Source organism: Melopsittacus undulatus, chromosome 5, assembly GCF_012275295.1.
Source record: "Melopsittacus undulatus isolate bMelUnd1 chromosome 5, bMelUnd1.mat.Z, whole genome shotgun sequence".
NCBI lineage: Eukaryota > Metazoa > Chordata > Aves > Psittaciformes > Psittaculidae > Melopsittacus > Melopsittacus undulatus.
This window is the reverse complement of record NC_047531.1, coordinates 69037946-69060429: the sequence shown is the minus strand read 5'-3', so window position 1 is coordinate 69060429 and position 22484 is coordinate 69037946. Positions and strand designations below refer to the sequence as shown.

General features: G+C 38.4%; 1 protein-coding gene across 1 annotated transcript in view; it reads right to left on the bottom strand.

Annotated features, from left to right (window-relative positions):
- Window positions 1-22484, bottom strand: part of OTOGL (otogelin like) — a 95698-nt gene that overhangs the window by 39544 nt on the left and 33670 nt on the right. Inside the window, exons 25-29 of the mRNA XM_034063322.1 lie at window positions 18431-18538; window positions 17063-17201; window positions 3063-3197; window positions 2441-2584; window positions 643-762 (exon numbers count right to left, since the gene is read on the bottom strand). Coding sequence (XP_033919213.1) covers window positions 643-762; window positions 2441-2584; window positions 3063-3197; window positions 17063-17201; window positions 18431-18538 — 646 coding nt within the window. The remainder of the gene's footprint in view (window positions 1-642; window positions 763-2440; window positions 2585-3062; window positions 3198-17062; window positions 17202-18430; window positions 18539-22484) is intronic.

Here is a 22484-nt window from a genome sequence, read left to right as displayed (position 1 = left end):
AACCTCACATCTCAGTACAAATTAAAAAAAAAATACCTATTCTCCTGTGTTATAAAACACAGTTGCAGCCATCCACTCTCTATAGCTTCTTCCCTTCTCCTTGGAAACCAAGTTTCCACACTTGGTTGTACTTGTTGCTGTTCTGAGCCCTTTCCGTCTCACCCCTTTACCATTGCTGCTTCATCAGTTAGTTCTCTGTTTACAAACTGCAACTAAAAATAATTATTTTTTTTTTTTCAGTGTTGAGAAACGTTTTTCCAGACTTTTACTTTCAGTATCCTGATGCCTCCAACACCAGAGAAATTACAATTGCTTTTAAAATTGCATTCAAATCATCAGAAGCAATGTATCAAACTTTGTACAGAATTGAAATCCAGACAGCTATGATAATTATCTGACATAGTGAAAAATATATTCTTCCCTAAAGAGATTGTTTGGTTTCATTTAAGTTCAGTATGTGTTTACTGTGACACAAGACATTAATCACACATTTCACATCTACAGACATAAAAAATGAATGTGTCCTTATACACTGACCATGAGTTTAGGAAACCCCTGTACATCATGTGCTTATCACATGCTCATTTATGAATTAAAAGTATCATCCTATTTTTCTAGTATTTTACTGGACATGAGACTTACTTGTCCTAACACCCAGCTGTCTCCAAACACCTGTGCATTTCTCACCTCCATGTTGTTTGAGGTAGTCAGATCATTTGAAGTATATTTGTCAAAATTTCCACACAAACCTGCCAGTTTACCCTAAAAGAGAAGAAGGATTTTCTTTTTACATATACTTACAGACAATGATCGGTACAAATCACATGTGTGAAATTCTTAAACTGAAAAAGATGAATGCAACTCTAACTTATACTTTGAAAATATCTGATTCTCTGCTATGTTTAGAGTTCCCAAATTTCTATTTTAATAAAAATGTATGTTTTCCTTTTTATCTCTGTTTTCCAGAACCTGTTCTTATTGTCAGCCTGTGAAAAGGGACTGGAATCTAGTCATATTTTTTTCTGAAGGCTTAGTAGCGTATGCAGTCCAAAAGTCAAAAGTTCAGGTGAATTACCTCATGATTGTGAAGCCTGACTAGTTACTGTTGTTAAAACTTGCTGCCTCTAATTTTAGCAGACAGTAACTAGAACATTTGTAATAGCAGTTACAAAAGAGACAGCTGCAGCTTTCTTGTGTTAGGGCATGCACTGCTGGTGGAAAAAGTATATATAAATGCATACACATCTACATGCATAGGGAAATATATTTGTGCACAACAGTAAACTGTAGAGTTGGTTTACTAGAGTGCTGTGGCTCACTCTATTCTTTTCCCTTAGGGTCTGCTTCAGACACTGTCTTACTGAACTGGAGCCTCTGGAAGAAACAGTAATTGGAAACAGAAAGAACTTGAAGTATTTGTGCTGCTGCATGCAGTCTGTAAAACTCAGCTCCCTACTAGCCCATACAAAAACAGAAGATTTTTTTTTCACAGTGTGTATTGATGATTGATAAATCGGCTTGTACATGAAGCATTTGATAGTTACTGGGACAAAAGCCTATAATAATCTTGCTTTAAAACCAGATTAGATAATCATTGTAACTTTAACCTATATTTCAGAAAATTTGGTATTGTATTCTAGAACAGAGTTCTTCCTTTTCTTTTACTGGAAAGAGCCCCCTCTCAATAAGTGTGCTCATGGTTGAGACAAAGCAGGAATGTAATTATTGAATGTGCAGATAAGGTTACTCTGCCAGGACACAAAGACTGAGTTCCAGAGACACCAAGGCAGATGACGATATAGGAATGGAACAGAGAAGAGCAACTGGTAAGAGAAGGAGCCTTGTATTCTTCCCTGCATAATAGCTGAGCCCTATCACAGCATACTTATTAGGTTTAAATGTCAGGTTTTGTCTAGATCCTTTCTTGCATCTTACCTTCTTAATTTAAACCCAAGATGTGACTCCATCCGTTCATCTCAGCAGCCTCTACTACACCTCAGGGTGTGGCTCCATCATCAGCCTAATTCAATCTGTGCTACAAACCTACCATCTTCCATGTTGCTAGAAATGGAAGGTTCTTTTTCATCAGCTTCAGCAATTATGAAAACATGCAGTGAACTGGGTAACACAAAACTAACCCTCTCTTCCCACCCCCAAAGTAACCAAGGGCTAAATCACTGCATATCTGCAAGGTTGTGATGTGTGAAACAACAGAGTAAACATGTAGGAACTATTACTTCTCTTTAGGAATCCAACCATAAAATCACATTTCCCATCTATTCTGACCTGGGAAATGCTAGCAGCTGAACACCATGATAAACAGTTGTATTACTGGCAATGTCAGTCATGAAGAAAAGACAATCAATCACAGTTATTCAATAAGATATCACATTGCCAACACAGAGAGCTACACAAATCTCGGATTTTTATTTGGGCTCACCTTCCATCGAGGTCCAACTTTAATATGCATCATTGTCTTCTTATCCCACAGAATCGTAATATCTTGTTCTGGAAAGTGTATCACAGTATAATATCCAGCCTTCCAAAGCTGATAGTTAGATTTGTTTTCCTTTCCCCTTAAGGTCTTCTGACAAAAATGAATATTTATTAAGATCTAATAAAGTAATTCTACTAAGGCATGCAGCCAATTAATAATAAAGTGTATACTGAAGAATATTTTATCTTTATCATGTAACTGAATCAATAATATTACGAGAAATGTCATTTAATACTTTGATATTATGTATTTTCAATCATTCAAGTTTGCTTTGATGTTTTATTTTGGTTTCCCTTTCAAAACCAAGTGGAAAGAGCTACATAAGTGCCAGCATGCTTTGATTGCTTGAGCTTCTTGAGCTGTCTTCTTTGTAAGGACAAATAGAAAAAAGAAAACAGTGTGGAAGGAGATTTTTTTCCGGGACCTGCTGCTTTATCTAGGCCTAGGCACTTACACTGTGTTAACGCAGACTAAGAGACATTTTCCAAAAACACACTCCTTCAGAGCTGTAACTTTAGAACGCTTATCTTAAAGGGCAACCAGAAAAGAAAAGAAAATAACTAACCTGCTTCTCAGAAAGTTCACTAAAATAAATCTCAGTGTCTCCAACAGTGACGAAAACATTCTTTGAGCAAACAATATCATTGTCAAAGCACTTTTTGTTCTGAGCAATTATAGATATATTTGAGTTATCTGTGCTCTGCAATATGAAGAAGAAACAATTTTACTTATAGATTCAGTTGCATTTCACTCCTGCAGATTTATTCCAGGCTTACCATCACAAAAAGATGGATAACTTAGTATTTACACATCAATGAAATTAAATTTCAGAAAGCTACCAGACCAGAAAATGAATTTTTAAATTCAAAGCTGAACCCACACCCACAACACAAAGAGCCATTACGTTCAGATGTGAGTCCTCTTTTTGAGGACTTCATAAATTCAAAGGATCAGCCTACCCCTAAAATAGGAGTCTGGTTTTGGCTTTTAAAATGTGCTCATACATGGAATCCAATATTTACTGCACAGTATGGTTGTCAAAATCGAGACGTGCTATAAAAAGAGCTTTATTTTTAAACCAAGGTACAGGAGATCAAGCTGTTTTCATATTTTTAAAGCAAGAAACCTACCATCTGCCAGTAGTAGATAGAACAATTGTTGTACCACCACTCATCAAAATTCACAAAGCCATGAATCATACTCAGTGTTACTGGAGGGGGCAAAGTTTCTGATGACATTTTTGTTTGTGGGTTTTTTTTTTATCTAACATTTAGACAATTTGTCTACTCTGCTGGATTTTGATTTGCTGGTGCTTTAGTGCCCAAAATTCAAATGTGCTGCTTTCCCACACCCATATCTTTTGACTCTCCAGCCTGTAAATTAATTTTGCATCCTAAGTATATAAAATCACTTTTGCACCTTGGCTTAACATTCCTATTTATTCATCTACAGCTTCTGTGGTTCTTTTGTACCCTGAGGAAAACACCCACCCCTTGTAATTCCCTATGTTCTAGAAACATCACCTAAGGAGATCATCTGTATTTTCAGTTGATATTACTACCACAAACAAAAATAAGTTGAGTTACTCTTATTATTTGTTATTTTAACTTGCCTTTCAACTTATTTCTGACCAATCTTTGCAAGTCAACAAGAAGCCATAACTATAGAAATTACTTAAGCTGGTTAACTTCGTAAAATTCATATAAGCCAGTAAGAGTGCTTCTGAATCCAGTTTGAATTTTGATCAAATTCAGTCTTACAGTCATTACAAACCCAAAACAGTTGTAAAATAAAAATCTTGGAGGTGGCAAGCTATGCATATGACCCTCTGAGTCATCCAGTCTTATATGAGTACTTGTGTAGTGCTGGAAACAAAAAGATGTTTAAGCTTCTCTTCTTACTCCCATCCTCCTTTAAACACCCTCTGAGACTATGGCTAGGTAAAACTAATTGCAGGTGCTAATGGCCATGGTGGGTGAGAAGGGAATGATAGTTTTCAGCAGTTCTCCAGTCCTAGCAAGTGCTCATGGATCCCAGCAATGCTCTTGAGGAGCTCTACTTGGCCACAATGAGAGGGATCTCTTGCCTTGGTTTGAGTTCACAGCATCTCTCCCCAGAGCTTTGCTCCCTCCCTTGGTTAGTGTACCTCTGCAAGGTGCTGCATATATACGTCTCACTACTTCTTGCCTGTCACATTTGTACATTTATTTGTTCTATGCTCATCAGAATTCCAGAATAAAAAACATACCAGCAATGTTTCCTCACCAGTGAGAATCATTGCATACAGAAAATGCAGGTGCTACAAGAAGGAGGTTTTGGGGTTTTTTTACTTAGTAAAAGTCATAGTGGCCAAACTGTTTAAAGATTACTTTCAATCTAAAAAGAAAAACCAACTCAACCCTAGATGAGAGGAAATATAGAGGTATTTTTGTTGCCATACTGAGGAGTTGCTACAGCTTTGCTGTAGCAAAAACTAGCTTCTACACAAGCCAGAGGATGCTGCTACTTGGCATAGGAAACACTCTACAGCAGGCATTAACAAATGCAATGTATAGAAGATATGGAAACTGCAAGTTTTATGTTACCCTGATGCCAGGGCTTAAGAAATAGGTGGTATGCCACTAGCTGCTAGTGGTAAGGGGGTGTAGGAAATCTCTTTATGATTCATCGGGGGAATTCAGTTTAAAAGTACAGAAAGCTTTGGGGTAAAGCAAAGTTCATCTGTTCCATTCTGTTGTGAAATTGGTTTAGGTTGCACTCAGAGCAATATTGGTCACTACCTTTCTGGGAAATACTCTGTGTTTTAATTAAGCCAGGCTTGCTGCTGGAGTCAGTCCAGTAATTATTCCCCTGCAAGTCAGATAACAGCCAAGAGCATTTCTAGATTTATTGGAGGTGATGTAGTAAATTAAAAAGGAGACAAACTCATTAGTTTGGTAGATCAGATACAAGCTGATAGGTTCTGTGATGGCCAAATGAAAAATGAGCAAGGAAGGGAGCTACCTCCCCACCATGAGCCCATTTAGAAAAGGACTTTGCTTGCAGTATCTGGATCTATTTGGTGTCTAGCACACTGTGGTTTGTTTTTGTTGCAGAGTTCATTCCTCATCAGCTTAGCCTCAGCAAAAGGGGACACTCTGAGTTAATAGGGAAGCAATGCCTTCACTGTAAGGAAAGAGATCGAGGGCTTGATTTTAAATAAGGACAGTGAATTCAGGCTAATTATCTCACAGCAAAAATCCACCTTTTTTGGCAATGAAGGCAAGTGGGTAGCTGTATTAGCTATGCAATCGAAGCTGCTCCCTGTGCCTTCTGACAGACCAGGCCAATCCTTTCAGCTGAAAAGCATCAACATACTCAAGTCAGAAGTTTCTGTGTATGGTTGGGATTTGAGCCAAGGACAAAAGTTGAGTTATATTTTAAGTTAGCTCTGCAGCAGAGAAAAAGGGAGTGTTTTGCTGACCAAAGCCAGAACAGGGAGTCCTGAAGACACGTAAAGTACTTCCTTACTTATAGGCCTACATGTTGGTGTTAAAATACTAGAAGTGATGCAGGATGTATATGCAGAAAAACAGGGGTGGTGGTGGTTCAGTAGAGCTATAAGTAAACCAGACATTTAAGAAAAAAGGCTTTGCATTAAACCCTGAGTCTTCTGAGCTTTCTCTCTTTCTAATTAAACCTTAGACCCAAACTGAAATATAAAAACACCATTATGGATTAAATATCTTTTGTGGCTCAAAGCTTTCATGATCAAATTTGCTTTACATAATTCTCTCTTTGCCATTCTCTCCATATACCTCAATCAAAATTGAGTCTTTTCCCAGCCATACAGACCCAGCCAAATTCAAAGTTGAATGACAGTTTCTATCATAGTCTTCAAATTACTCTGTAACTGCTACATGTGCGCCTCTTCTTTCAGCAGGAAAGAAATAAAGTGCAACTGAAACTGCACTTAGCTGTTGCCAGCACGCAAGGAAGAACAGGGGCTATTCAGATAAAGAGAGGATAATCTTCTAATGTTTGTATAAGACAGTGATGTCTTGGGCAAATCTCAACAGCTCTTATGGGCTGTGTTAATATAAATGATAGAGTTCCATCTCTCTAATCTGCAGTGGATCCACACAGGTATGAAAACAAGCTTTTGTTACTACTGTTGGAAGAAATGTCTGAGTAGACACTAGCAGCAGGTCTAATGAATAACAAGGTGGTGGGGTTTGTTGGTTTTCTGTTTTTTTCTGCACAGTCACTTTCCAAGGCAGAGTCGCTCTTTACCTTTTTAGGTAAAATGCACCCGACAGGGGATGTACTACAGTTCATCATGTGAAACCTACTTATGCTGACAGAAACTAGAAATAAAATGGTTTTCCCACTGCAAGAGTATCTTCCCACGTAAATTACCATATCCAGCCTGTTCCAACTTAATATCAGTTTCTTTGTGATAACATGGAGTTGCCAAGCAACAAGAAAGACAGAGTCACAGCTCTGGGCAGTAAGTCAAAAGCTCATTGTCAGTCCTGCTTCTCAGGACATTCTTTTTCTAGACTTCACTGCACTTTTTTTCCATATTTCTTCCTAGCTGAAAAAGCAAAGCACTGCTTTCCTTTTTTTTTTAGTAGTGCTTGGGAATGCTAGAGTTTATTTTTATTAGAAACTTTCTATTTCAATATCCCATTAGAAATTTTCTATTGCTGTTCACCAGTAATAACACTGTGCAATGTGCTTACACAGTCAAAATGCAGCCTGGCAGAAGACAATTTAAACGCAGCAGCAGTTATCTTACTTGAAAGTTTCATTAAAATCTCCCTAACTGTTCAGTGTAAGGACTCATTCTTTTCCATTCTTAATATCTCATTTCCCCATTTGTTTTGTTTTGTTCCCTACAATACACTCACTTATAAACTAGGATATCCATAGAAGCATTAAGGGACATATGAGGAACTGGATGGAGATAGATTAGTCACATTTTAATTTTGTTTTAATGACTCTTTAGAGGTTTTCATGTATAGCCACGTGCACAAACAAATGCAAGAAGCTCTAAAAATACTGAAAAAGATATACAGTATTTTGGAAAGCAGAATTTACTTTCTCCTTCCTACATATTTTCAGAGAGATACCATTAGCTCTCGTCAGACTTAAAATTTCAGGAAATTTTATGGAAACTGAGCATTAGTTTGTTTGTTGTTTATTGGGCTCTGAGATTCCTCTGAAGGAGCTTAACATTTGACACTACTACTTCTAGTGAGTTTGATTCCAGGAGAAGCAAAGTATCATAGCCCAGGTTAGTGATCAGTTAGGCATAAATATTTAAGTGGCTTTGGAGAGCAGACAGATGCCTTGGCATCTGACATAATCCTACTCTGTTAGTTCCTTGTTTCATTTTGGGGGGGGGGGGGGGGGGGGGTAGGGGAGAGGTGGGAGGGGGTATTCTCCAGCTAGTCAGTGAAAACACATTGATTACTCAAAACTCAGTCACAGTTTACACCAAGCAGTGTATCCTATTAGAAGGCTTCTTTAATTTTTCTGGAGTGATAATTTCTTCTGAACATTTCAAATTTACATGTATACATTCTGCATAACTTTGTTTAATGTCTGCTTTCGAAACCTGGAAAAATTGTATCACCAAATGGTTTCCCCCCTAACTATTCAAACGTTGGAGCAATATTGGTCAAAGTCAGCAGATGGCACTGATACACATTGTCTCAGTTTGGGAAGAAGTCCACGTGAAATCTGGGAAACAATATTATAGGAAATATAGTAGGAGGTGCTCTTACAGGAAAGAGGTAAGAAATGGTAACAGTGGTTTTTTTTTTTCGCTGATGTTATATATTCCTATACAAGTATTAAACAAACAAAGACAAATTTAGGAGCTAAGAACCAAATTGCTCATGCACACACATGCACATAAACTCTATTTTCTTCAGCGTCTTCTACAGACGCTGCAGATTATGTGATTATTTTCACTTAAAATATGGCAAAGATGCTTACAATACACCTGTAAAATAAGAGATGTACAACTCAGTTGTAGCACAGTTGAGTAGGAATGGAGAACATAACTAAGTAGATTCACTGATGCAAATTCAAAGGGAGTGAGATTATTCCAGCTGCTGACTCACCCTCAACAACTTGCAGATGTCTGCTAATGCATCCATGATAACTCCTTGTTATTTCTTTAAAAGTGACTTCCCAAAAGGATTCACCACAGGCGGAATAAAGAATAAAGCTGAGTAATCAGATAGAGATCACTGGGAAGATTTTGGATTTCTTTTTTGTATTTTAAGAGAACTATATTAAAAGGTCTGAGAAAAGATAATTTAAAGCAGATTTTCTTTCCTTTCATTTGCTTAGCTCTGCCTGCTTGTGTATCAGATTTGGCTTTTGCACAGGTCACATTACTGCAATCCCTTTCTAATTAAAAAGGAGATGTTCTGAAGATCAGGGATTTGGGAACATTTAAATATCTGTTTCCAAGCGACACATTCTGCAACACAAGCTATTCTGAACCACAAATCATCAGCACAGTTGGTGGTGTTCGTTTTAAATGACTAAACAGGTATTTTTATGAGACCTATTAATACTATTTTATTAATAGGTGCATGATAAATGTCAATATTTTATCACTGTTACTTGTAATGATAAAGCACAACATAACAGGGAAAAAAATAACAAGATATAGTGATGATAAATTTGCCTTTTTTGAGCTCCAGCAAATGATGGCAGGAGTGAGAGAGCTGGAACCTCCACAAATCTTTTAATTTTTTAGTATAACTGATGTTAAATGCACTAATTTGCACTGCTGAAGTTTAGTTCCTACGCATTCAAAACAAAAAATACTCATATTCTGACCGAAATCTGAGTAAATTTAATTCACAGTTCTCATAGTTTACCGACAACATCCAGGGTCCAAGGCCATAAACTGCTAAGCAGCACCTACAGGTGAATAGCCTGAGTATCTTCCCACTTCAAACACAACAAAAGGCTTTTCTTTGGCTGCTGCCAACACACCATAGAGCTTCCTGAAACATCAGCACATGATGCTGGGTCTTGCTCATCTTTTAATACTGTACCAGTAGAAGATAGGCATCAAGAGTTCACAAAGCTATACCCGTCAGAAGTCATCCAACTCAGTCATGCTTACAGTGAGCTGCCTTTTCAGGCAGCCGTCAGATTATAACATTTCAGACACAGTCTAGCCAATGGGCTGTTGGATGCTGAACATTAACTCAAAGCAGAAATTCAAGACAAAAAGGTCACTTTCTTCAAGCTGTGTGGTCACAAAATGGCAAGCTCCTCAGAAAGAGGATCCAACTTCTGAGTCACACCATTCACGCACTGCCTCCAAACTGCCATTCTCATGGCAAGAAACTTTTCCTTAAGCCTTTCCTGGAAGACCTCCATACTAATCTGCACAAATTGAAAGAAAACTTTCCTTTGTTGGAGAATAAAAGTGATTCATTTGCTGTATAATTTAATGGCCTGGAGAATCAGGTGGTGGAGACAGAAAGGCATGTAGAGGTAATTGAGTCTGCAATCACTGATCTGGAGAAAATGAAACCAGGGCATAAATCCATTGCCAACTGCAATGAAATCTTTTGCTCACAGAAGGAGTAGAACAAATGGAAAGATAGGTACAAGCCAATGTTATCTGAACACTTTGCCTTCCAGCTGTTGACAAGGATGGAAAGGGATGTCTCCAACAGGGAGCTCACTACTGACCCTTATAGGACTTCCAAAGCCCAAGATAAAAGAGAGCATCCAGAAGGTTTACTCTGAAATCATGGGACTGATGCCAACCTCATGAAGTTTAACCATGACAAGTGTAAGGTCCTACATCTGGGTCAGACCAAGCCCAGGCACAGCTACAGGTTGGGCAGAGAAGAGATTCAGAGCAGCCCTGTGGAGAAGGACTTGGGGGTGTGGGTCAATGAGAAAATGAACATGAGCCAGCTTCAGTGTGCGCTTGCAGCCCAGAAAGCCAACCGTATCCTGGGCTGCATCAAAAGGAGCGTGACCAGCAGGTCGAAGGAGGTGATCCTGCCCCTCTGCTCTGCTCTCATGAGACCTCACTTGGAGCATTGTGTGCAGTTCTGGTGTCCTCAACATAAAAAGGACATGGTGCTGTTAGAACAAGTCCAGAGGAGGGCCATGAGGAGGATAAGGGGACTAGAGCACCTCCCATATGAAGACAGGCTGAGAAAGTTGGGGCTGTTCAGCCTGGAGAAGAGAAGGCTGCGTGGAGACCTCATAGCAGCCTTCCAGTATCTGAAGGAGGGCTACAGGGATGCTGGGGAGGGACTATTCATTAGGGACTGTAGTGATAGGACAAGGGGTAATGGGCTAAAACTTAAACAGGGGAGCTTTAGATTGGATCTAAGGAAGAAATTCTTTCCTGTTAGGGTGGTGAGGTACTGGAATGGGTTGCCCAGGGAGGCTGTGAATGCTCCATCCCTGGCAGTGTTCAAGGCCAGGTTGGACAGAGCCTTGGGTGATATGGTTTAGTGTGAGGTGTCCCTGCCCATGTCAGGGGGGTTGGAACTAGATGATCTCAAGGTCCTTTCCAACCCTAACTATTCTATGATAAAAAGCAAATTGTTGGTATTCTTTGCAACTAGAGCAGGGCAAAATGTTTACACTAAATAACATTTTTCATTGAATTGTAGTCTCTTTTTGGATACAAATTTGCATACAAGCTGTCAAGAAACACATCATTGTTTCTACACAACTGCTGCTGCTATAAACTTTTTGACAAGTTGTTTAGGTGTCATATCATTTATTCATGAAACCATTTGCTGGAATGTGGCTTTGAGGATTAGGTATGTTAATTAAAAAAGTAAAGGCAGTCTGATTGGAGCCCCATGTTACAGTTTCATTCCACGTGTAGATGAAAATTACTTAAAAAATTTAAAATACCTGTAATTTCAAGTACAACATTATTTACTTTCCCATTAAAATCTTCAGAGCCTATTAAAAGAAAATATTAGTCTCAAATATGAACATTCAGCCTGACAACATTCAACAAGCACCTTTAGTCCTCCATAGGGTGATAGCAAGCAGAATGTATTCATTTTACAAACAGGCTCAGAGAGACACCCTGCAAAATACTATTTCATTCTACAAGTTTGCGAACTTCATGGATCTATGGCTACCTGGCACAAAGAATGTTGAAAAAAGATGCTCAAAATGTCACAGGTATTCAATAAGAGGAAATGAGGTAAAGGCTACTTCTGTGTGACAAATGAGTAGTTGAAGATTTGTTGCTTTGTGTGCAATTGCTTCATCTTTTGCCCAGTCACCATTTAACAAATTTACCAAAGAAGATAAATACATCAGCAAAAAAGGGTAAAAGATTATCAGCGCATCAATTAACTTCTGTATTAAGCACTCTATTAAAAACATCATAAACTAAGGGCTTTGAACTTGCCTCAAGTTACAAAAGAAGGGGTATGCAAGAACAGAGTTCCCTTCCTGTATTCCCCAGGGCAGACCAGGTACCTAACACTGGGAGCTGCTCATCAATAGAGTAATCATTTGGGAAACTGTAATACTGGTTCATGAGATCATACATGCTGGTTCACCAGATCATGCATGTTTTGTTGAATGAACCTCTGCCTTAACAAATGGGCTCTCATGTGGTGTCTCCTGACCCAGAAGACTTACATCCATGCTTCTGATTGGCATAACAGTTCAATTATTTGATCAGATGTCTGGTTGTTGCTTTAATGATCCTCCAACACACTAAATCTGGTGATAAACTTGCCTTTAAAGCAGCTTGCATGGTTTCATCAAAAAGACTGAAAAGGTGACTTTAAAATGGCAAAACGTCCAATGTCAGATGAAAAGAAGTGAAAATATTTTTACCACATACTTTAAAGTATTACTTTAGACTAATCCATAAAATGTGAATACTTGAGGATGAGGGCTTAGTTCTGCTGACCTCCATCTTTCAGGATACAAGAATAAAAGAGTCCTTCATTTTTTTGGCTTTAGGACCTTATTGAAAACCTACTAAAGTTAATGGAAAGACCTCAGTGGGTTGTTTTGTTAGTTTGATGGGATTTTTTTTTAACAGCAGATAAGCATTACAACAGAGCTCCCTCACATTTAAGTATATTCTGATGGGAAGACTAACTATCCAAATTCCTGCTTGGACACTCCCTCGAATCAGAGAAAATATAGTCCTGATTTTCAGAAGAGAACAAGTCTGAGGGGTTCTAAGAACACAGACTCAACAAGCCTTAATAACTGGATTGAACTGCAGGATGCAAAACCACTGCAAAGCTAGACAAAGGCCAAGATATGTGACAGAAAGAGTAAGTTTACTATGAAGGCATAAGTTTATGAAGCAGACAAGCGGAAGAAATAGACAAGTATAGATAATACACAGTAAAATTTTCCTAGAATAATAACATCACTTTGTTAGGGAAAGTTTGTAGGCTCATCAAAGAGAGAATAAAATAGAAGAAAGCAAGCTATTTAAGTCTTTTTAATTAAGAAATTAGTTGGCTTAAATTCATCAATATTCAGATTTGCTAAAACAATATGTTTACATGATCTACACTGATAAAATTCAAATGAATTTGATAAGATTTTTTCTGGTTTTCCTCTGAAATTACTGAAGTTTTAAAATGTTAGAAGCAAGTATTGATGTCTTCTCTGTGAATGTCATTTATCCATACAGGGAATTCACTTCTCAGTGTGTAATGTAACTCCTAATTCCCTGAAAGAGACGAAGTTATCACTTTCTGAAACATTACTGTCCTAATTTCTTAATTGCTGCATTAAATCTTTTTGGTCATTTTATGACCAAGAGATATATCTGTTGAACTAGTTATAAAGAGCTTATTCATACATCTACTGTCACCTTAAACAAAAAGGCCTGACAGATGATACTGATGTTGAAAACAAAATTTGAGGATTCATAATTGGGTGAAAGTTGATATTTGATTTTTCTCCCATAAGAGCACAAGAACTCCTTATTAAAAACATAGTGTAAGGTAAGGATGACTACTTTGTTTGCTATAGTGCAATACAGTGACAAATAAAAGAGTGGTTCAAACAGATCACATTTAGGGAGGCTAACAGTTAAACAGTGGGGGCTGGTAATGTTGATGGGAATAGTGCATTATCATGCCACTGGGGATATGGGATTCAGATTATAATTCTTGGACTCAGTTCTACATATGGGAAGAACTAGTATGCTAACAAATTTATGGCATGTATTATTTCCCTTATTGCACTGCTATAACGCCTTTCTTTAGAGTACGTAAGATAACAAAGACAAAGCAATCCACTTCTTACACGAAAAATTAGAAAAAGGAAAGGACAAAGTTATTACAGTGTTTGATATATAATATAACAACCAGTTCAGATGTTTCAATATCAGGTGTTTGGTGAGTCTTTTAGATGTTTTTCGTAAAAATCAGCTCATCACAACACTGAGAATTACCAGTATATCAATGGATTGTGTACTAGTAATGATCAAACCTATGATGTTCTGTACTACCTCACAGATGGGGAACACAAAGCTCACAGCACATAGCTCCCATGGTGGTGGGTGTTAGACTAGGTGGTCTTTAAACGTTCCTTCCAACCCAAACCATTCTATGATTCTACAATTTAACTTAAATATAAATATATATATGTATATATTTATATGTTGGTTTGTAGAACAGGTAGCATAGTTTAGATCGCAAAACTGCCCTGGACAGCTGTGCCTGACAAGGTGTTGGGCAAGGCATTTAAACTTTTGCAACCACATATGTTTTTCCACCTTTTATCTGGCTTGTTTTTTCAGGTAATAGGCTATAAGAGACAGGGCTTTCTTGCATACTTTCTGAACAATGAGTAGCTCAATGGAAACTCATCATACTACTCTGATACTATTACAAAATGTCACTGCACAGTGTAGGGATGGTTATAAAGAGACAGCCATGGAAACCTCTGTTCTAAGAGCCACAAAGTGTATTTCAAAAGAGAGCAGCCTCACCATGTTATCATGTCTGCACATATAATGTAGTTTAGCCATATCAGTATGTGGTACAACTGCACACATGTATGTGGTACAACTGTGGTGTAACTGTGTACATACAAATAAGAGAGTATGTGAAACTAGAGGACGGAAGACACTTTGGATTATCACTCAGGCTGCCACTAGGAAGATGCCAATTATCTCTGTTTCATATATTTTTCTCACGTAAAATTCCATTCTTGCATAGCTGTAGCTAATTTAGTGCCTATCTTCATGGCAGCAGAGTTAATTTTTTTTTTCTGTTCACTGATTGGTATATTTCGTTGTTGAATTTCATCCTCCATTTTATCATGCAGTGTTTTCTGCCATAAAATCTTCTACACGTTTTGGTGGTTTGTTTTTGTTTCAGTTGTCCAGACTGATTCTCTACCATCAGCATACTCCACCTCAGTTCTCAGACCACCTGTTCAAAATTGTTTGTGAAGATGGTGAACACAGATCTCAGCATGGATCTGTGTGGGATGTCACTGGAGTCTCTCCATTCTATAAAAAGGCCATTTATTCCTGTCTTTTAACTTCTAACTTTTAATTTGGGTCTCAAACAATCTGCACTCTCATCCTATGAGAAATTACGCTCTAAAAAATATTTGTTGAAATTTGTCTCCAAAAGGTCTCTAAGCCAAAATATTCACATATTGACCTGATCATCCATGTGCTTATTGTCTTCATGGAATAACTCAGAAGATTTATCATGCATTAATTTCTTTTTTTAAAAAAAGAATACAACTCTTCCTAATTGTCATTGCTCCTTATTATAATTTCCATTCGTTTCCTTCAAATGCGAATTAGACATATTGGTCTGTTCCTGCCAAATTCAGCCATAAAGTCCTTTTAGAATACTTGGTTATACTGCCATCTTCCATTCCCCTGATTCCAGGATTGCACAGCACATAGTTCATCAGTTCTGTGTCTTAATTCCCTCAAAGCCCTTGGGCATCTGCCATATGATCCCATCCATCCTTTGGTTTTTTTTTTTTTTTTTTTTTTTTTTTTTTTTATTTTTCCTAAAACTTCTCCAAACATTTCACAGTCAAAAATGAGCTCAGAGATACATTATCCGCTCTAGACATAATAATGCAGTGCCGAATTTGTGATAAACAGTTCTTCAATATAGATCAGGAAAGTTTTCCGTATGCTAAAGAGAAAAGAAAAATGGTAAACAAACTAGGCCCTACTTTCTCACATTAGCTCATCTGGGGGGAAAAAGTTTGACAAGCTGAAAAAAATCTGAAAAGCAGATCTATGTAGGCAGATCATCACTCGTGTCATCGTGTTCACCTGAAGAAAGGCCTGTTGGCAGTGTGCCACATGCCTTAATTATGAGGCTGCCAACTTTTTTCTTGGACTCCAAATAAGCCTATGGTTTGTTTCCAGATAGGTACTTTCTTACACACTAGATTGGCAGGTGACATTTGATTTGGAAAAGCAAAATATTCCAGTATCATACTAATGTTTGGAAAAGTGTTATCCACCTCTCTGGATGAATGGCATGAGAATTGAGAATGGCAGCCCACCTTTCCACCTCATCATACAAGCAAGATTATTTTACAGGTAAAGTAACCCCTATTTTTTCATCTTAAAGGAGGAAGGCTTGTGCAAAGGTTCATATATCTCTAAGAGTACGAGCTTTTTTATGAGACACTATGATGCAAACCAGGAGCTTGTTATGAGGTAGCTATTATTTTTACCAGATCACTCTCTCCATTAATATTTTTTTAACAAATTAAAAAATCTGGACCCAATCTATTTTATTTCACGACTGTGAATACTCAAGCAGACATGAGATAAAATATTTGCAGTAGTCCTTGTTGAAAAACCATGTTTTTCCTTAAGGTTAGACAGTCAGGGTTGACTGAAAATCAATATTCTTCTAAACACATTACTGTAACTCAGAAGACAGACTCTTAGTCAATAATAGCAACAATGATAATAAACAATAGTGTTGTTAGTAATATAAAGCATTTCTAAATGTCAGTAATGGTATTTTTAAACAAAAAAGGCTAGCAATGTACTGTAAATGTGTGCTATGAGGAACATTAGCATGTAGCTGCCAGACAGTCTCAATGAAGGATTTCATTGTTGAATTATGAAATCATTGTGTTTGATATTAATATACACATAAGCTCCAGATCTGATGTAGACTGCATTCAAGAAGGATTCCAAGCAGCCTCAGAGGTCATCATTAACCTTCTACCAAGCACAGTTTATAAGTATTAAAAAAATCTACAGATTTTACCTAGTTCTAGAACAGTTTCTATAGTGTTATTTTTCACTCCTTGCGATGAAAGCATGATCAAGATAGAAAACATTGTTTTACGTTTTTCTCTGGACCACAAAGACACATTAGGACACACCCATGTACCATTTTCAAATAGCTGAACACAAAATGTCATTTTCAGATTCCTCCTTTCAGAGACATCTGTTCTGCACCTGTTTTCTTAATGTCTGTTTCTATAGATCAGTTCCCAATGTTCAAAATACTTGCCCTTTCACAGGAACTTTCGCTGGGGTGCATGAAAATATATGAACAATCCTCCTACCTTTAGCAGGTAAGCTTGGCAGTCACTGACATAATCATATTCTAACCCATCAAAGGTGTAATAATGTCGATCTCCATAAACAGTGCATACGGCAGGACAGGGGTAGCTAGTGCAATTGAATATCCCTTTCCGACAAACACTGTAAGGAAAATTAACAATCACTATTTTCTCATAGCAGTATCATTTTCTTTCTTTCTTTCTTTCTTTTTTTTTTTCTTCCATAAAAAGTCTTCTTGGGTTCTTCATTTCAAGCCATGCAGAAATTCATGAAAGGAAGAAAATTCTCAGACCTTCAAACACAGCTATTCTGCGGATTGCATTCGAAGTTATTGATGATGCCACAGCAGAAAAGCATTGAGTGCTCTGCTATTGGCACATATGTATGATAAAAATGCGCAAGAAATGAATGTAAAACCTTAACATTTTTATGCCTTCTGCAAATATTTCCATCACAGCCTCCAGTATAGATACCATGCCATAACACATTCATAAAACATAGATACTATTTTTCCTCAAGAAATTTTGATTAAAATCCACACATACTTCATGCAAAAGACCTCCAGTTACTACCTGTAAGTATTCAGACAAGTATGGAATGAGATTAAGAAATAAATACTGATCTTTTGCAGGATTACTTTTCCTGTCAGCTACATTCAGTGACTTTCATGAATTTGCATGAAGGTAGTACTGACAGCTTCTAGTTTTGCTTGTGTAAGTGTATAAACTCAATTGATTTGCCAATAAAGTTTTTAACTGATTAAAAGCTGCCATGCCAAACTTATATGTAAATAGATATTTTGGCTAGCAAATTATAATGGATGAAAAACTGGTTTGCGTCAATATGAGTCAGGTAAGGCTCCCTAAGAAAGATGCTGGGCACTAGCATGTTTTCCAGTTCTAATTCTTTTTTATTTCCCCATTTTCTTCCTGTATAGTTGCTCATACTGTCTGGTAACTCACACTGCAAACAGTTCAGTTCCCAAAAGATCAGAGTATCTACCACCATCATTCATTTGATTTCTCCTTTATCTCCTTGATTGTCTTTCATGACATTCTATTCTCAAAAATGTCAAATGTCTTTTCTTTCAGAGATTAACCAATACATGTGGAATCAAGCACTTGCTCTTTACTGCTTTTTAACTTGGGTTTCTTTTGCATCATTTTCAGACCTGAAGAAGCACTCACCGCAAAATCTGCCTACTCTTCCAAGTCTGTGATTGAGCCTAATAAAAGATAAATTCTGGAACTGTCTATAAATAAGCATATACATTTTTTATGATTCAATATACTCAGCACATTTGCTGTAACAGATTCACTTTGTGACTAGACCACGATGATCTGGAAGTATGCAAAATGTGTGTTACTCACCAGGTGTAACATGGTGTAGCTATCACTTCTCCTGACAGAAATTCCCTGTCTTTCCAGGTGCATGGACAGCTGTCAGGAATATAACATTTCCCTCTGTGCTCAGCCATCCTTCAAAATGAAAGAATTATTGAGATGAAAGTGTAAATTCACAGGAAGATCAGCATGTCTGCATGTGTTTGTCTAAACCCCACCAGAAGCAACCAGCTTTGGCAAAAGCTTTCTGAATCAAATGACCTCCTGTCACAGGTGGAGACCTCACAAAGCTCACAGCTGCAGCTCTCCTACTTTGAAATGGGTATGTTGGGGTGTGGCAGCAGCTCCTATGCAAGCAATGCAAGTAATGTAGTTATTCCCCTCTGCAATCTGCAGAGCATCTATGTGTTACTGAGGCTGCAGCTGGGATTCCCTTCCTTCTCTGCTGCCTCCTTGTCCTCCTATCCCAGGAAAGCAACTGGACTGACGTACCTGCTCCTCTGCACAGAGCAGCAACCATCCTGTTCTGAGCACAGGATAGTGAGCTGGACTATGGCAACTCTTGCAGAGTTAGCAGGACAAAAGAAATGCAGTTTATACAGGGCAGTGGACCTGCCTACCAAAGGAAAGTGGAAACACCTATCAAGGTTAAGACAAAACAGTATCATTAAATGCAAAAAGCAGGATATCTTATTAGATCATGAGTAAGTAAACCAGAGATGTGGTTTACCACTTTTTGTTATCCTCTTGCTTCCATCTGCTTGGCAACATTAATTTTAAATAACAAATGTTATTGACACTCCCAATGCTGCTCCTTACAGGAGCAATTCCTGCAGTTGTCATTGCTACACATGACTGAGGACAAAGGTAGATGGGTTTTCAAAGAATTATCTCGAGATTACTTCACTTGAAGTTGAAATTAAAAGGAATGCACAGATTAGAGTTTTCTCCTCCCCATAATTACTGGTTCATTAAAGTTACATTGGTTTTAAGAAGAAGAGTCAAGTGTTCAGAAAAAATGAGTAGAGATAATAAAGCACTAGAATGGATGGCGTGGGGAGGCCATTTAGAGTCTCTGTCAATGCAAGTTAATTATCTGCCAAAATCAGGAGTTATTGCTGATGCCACCTAAAGACAGGAGAAAGCAGGAGAACAGCTTAGCCCTATTAGGTCCCTTTCCATACTACTCTTCTGTATTTCTGTAATTCAGCTTATCCTCTTGCATCTCCAGCTCAGTCTTAGGGTGACTTTCAGTGTATCATTGCTTGACGAATTTACTGTCATTCTCAGCTCATTTCTTAATGAAATTTTGAACTACTCTATTCAGTTTTTATGGAATACCAGAGACTTTCAGTGTTTCTTATGCTTTGCCACCTCTTCAACTACTGGTTACAATTCTGCAAGCTGTTGTGCAAGAATTTTAACAATAGACTATGTAAAACACTTTTACTTGAAGAAGACCATTTTGTCCATACTAGAGTCCATCCACTCATGGATTTCCAAAGCAAAGGTTTTCAATACCACTCACAAGCTACTTCACTTTATGAGCACTCGAAGTACTAGGGATGCTAGAATAAGGTGCCAGTCTCCAGAAGAACTCAAGACTCCACCCAAAAATGTTAGGCAATTGGCTCAAACAGTGGGTAGGGGTGGAAATCAGGTAGCAAACAAGAAACAACAGCATCTTAAGAATCCGAACATGCACAAGTCCATGGGACCTGATGAAATCCATCCTTGGGTCCTGAAGGAGCTGGCGAATGAAGTTGCAAAGCCACTGGCCATCATATTTGAAAAATCATGGAAGACAGGTGAAGTTCCTGATGACTGGAAAAAGGGAAATATAACCCCCATTTTCAAGAAGGGGAAAATGGATGACCCGGGGAATTACAGACCAGTCAGTCTCACCTCTGTGCCTGGCAAAATCTGGGAGCAGATTCTCCTGGAAGGCATGCTAGGGCACATGAAAAACAACAAGGTGCTTGGTGACAGCCAGCATGGCTTCCCTGAGGGGAAATCCTGCCTGACCAATTTGGTGGCCTTCTATGACGGGGCTACGGAACTGATGGACAGGGGCGGAGCAGTTGACATCATCTACCTGGACTTGTGCAAAGCGTTCGACACTGTCCCACACAACATCCTTGTCTCTAAGTTTGGGAGACATCAACTTGATAGGTGGACCACTCAGTGCATAAGGAACTAACTGCAGGGCCACACACAAAGAGTTGTTGTCAATGGCTCAATGTCCAGCTGGAGACCAGTAATCATACTGTCCCTCAGGGATGGGTGTTGGGACCGGACTTGTTTAACATCTTTGTTGGTGACATGGAAAATGGGATTGAGTGCGCCCTCAGCAAGTGTGCCGATGACACCAAGCTGTGTGGTTCGGTTGATACACTGGAGGGAAGGAATGCCATCCAGAGGGACCTTGACACACTTGTGAGGTGGGCTGATGCCAACCTCATGAAGTTTAACCATGACAAGTGCAAGGTCCCACACCTGGGTCAGACCAAGCCCAGGCACAGCTACAGGTTGGGCAGAGAAGTGATTCAGAGCAGCCCTGTGGAGGACTTGGAGGTGTTGGTCAATGAGCAAATGAACATGAGCCAGCTTCAGTGTGCGCTTACAGCCCAGAAAGCCAACCGTATCCTGGGCTGCATCAAAAGGAGTGTGACCAGCAGGTCAAAGGAGGTGATCCTGCCCCTCTACTCTGCTCTTGTGAGACCTCACTTGGAGTATTGTGTGCAGTTCTGGTGTCCTCAACATAAAAAGGACATGGAACTGTTGGAGCAAGTCCAGAAGAAGGCCACGAGGATGATCAGGGGACTGGAGCACGTCCTAAATGAAGACAGGCTGAGAAAATTGGGGCTGTACAGCCTGGAGAAGACTGTGTGGAGACCTCATAGCAGCATTCCAGTATCTGAAGGGGCCTTATAAGGATGCTGGGGAGGGACTCTCATTAGGGACTGTAGTGATAGGACAAGAGGTAATGGGTTAAAACTTAAACAGGAGAAGTTTAGAGTGAATATAAGGAAGAAATTCTTTCCTGTAAGGGTGGTGAGATACTGGAATGGGTTGCCCAGGAAAACTGTGAATGCTCCATCCCTGGTGATGTTCAAGACCAGGTTGGACAGAGCCTTGGGTGACATGGTTTAGTATGAGATGTCCCTGCCCATGGCAGGGGGGTTGGAACTAGATGATCTTGAGGTCCTTTCCAATCCTAACTATTCTGATTCTGTGATTCTAAGAGCATAAAGAAATGACATAACAGTAAAACTTCTCATAACAAGGATTTCATGACTTGTCAATATAGATTTAATATCGTAACGTATATGCTTAACATTTTCTTGTATAAAAAATAGAACTTCTGAACCCCGTTCTTTAGATAACCCTTATGACCCCTTCCTAGCTAAAATCTGTGCTCACTTTTTGGAACCATGAGCCTGAAAGGCATAATGGCTTCAGAAATACAATTTAACAGCAATTATGGCATTAACTGCACTAGATGTTGCACATTTGCTTTTCTATCTAATAACAAACTGTTTATTCTCTTACTTAACAAAATAATTCATGTGTTCTACTCTATTATTTGGCAGAAACTTGGGATTTGGCTTGTTTGTATCCCTTTTATAATTTATAGTTCAAAAAATATTCAAGTAACATTTGATTTGAAATGGTGTAATACTACTTGACTGTGAAAGCAGGGCTTTAGCTCTGGTTTTTAACATGTATTTTAATTATTTCAAATTTTCAAAGAAACCTTCATGACAGTGCTGCTAGTTTAAGTTCATGCAAATGTCATGGTGATGTTCAAGTAAAAATTTAGTAGTTTTTATATGATTTCTTGAACAAATTCATACATATTTGTGTTAAAAATAAGCCTTAATTCCTGTAAAAGTAATGGTCTTGAAAGCTAACTCCTCAGCTGTAGAGGTTTTAGAGTACTACAAAATATCAGGCAAGAACGACCAGTGAAATCTTAAATAGCTGTGCCTGAAATCTGTCCTTCACCAGTGCTTAATCATCTATGAACATCACAAGCTGCTGGAAGGGGAATTCTGGCAGTCTCATTACATTCTGATCT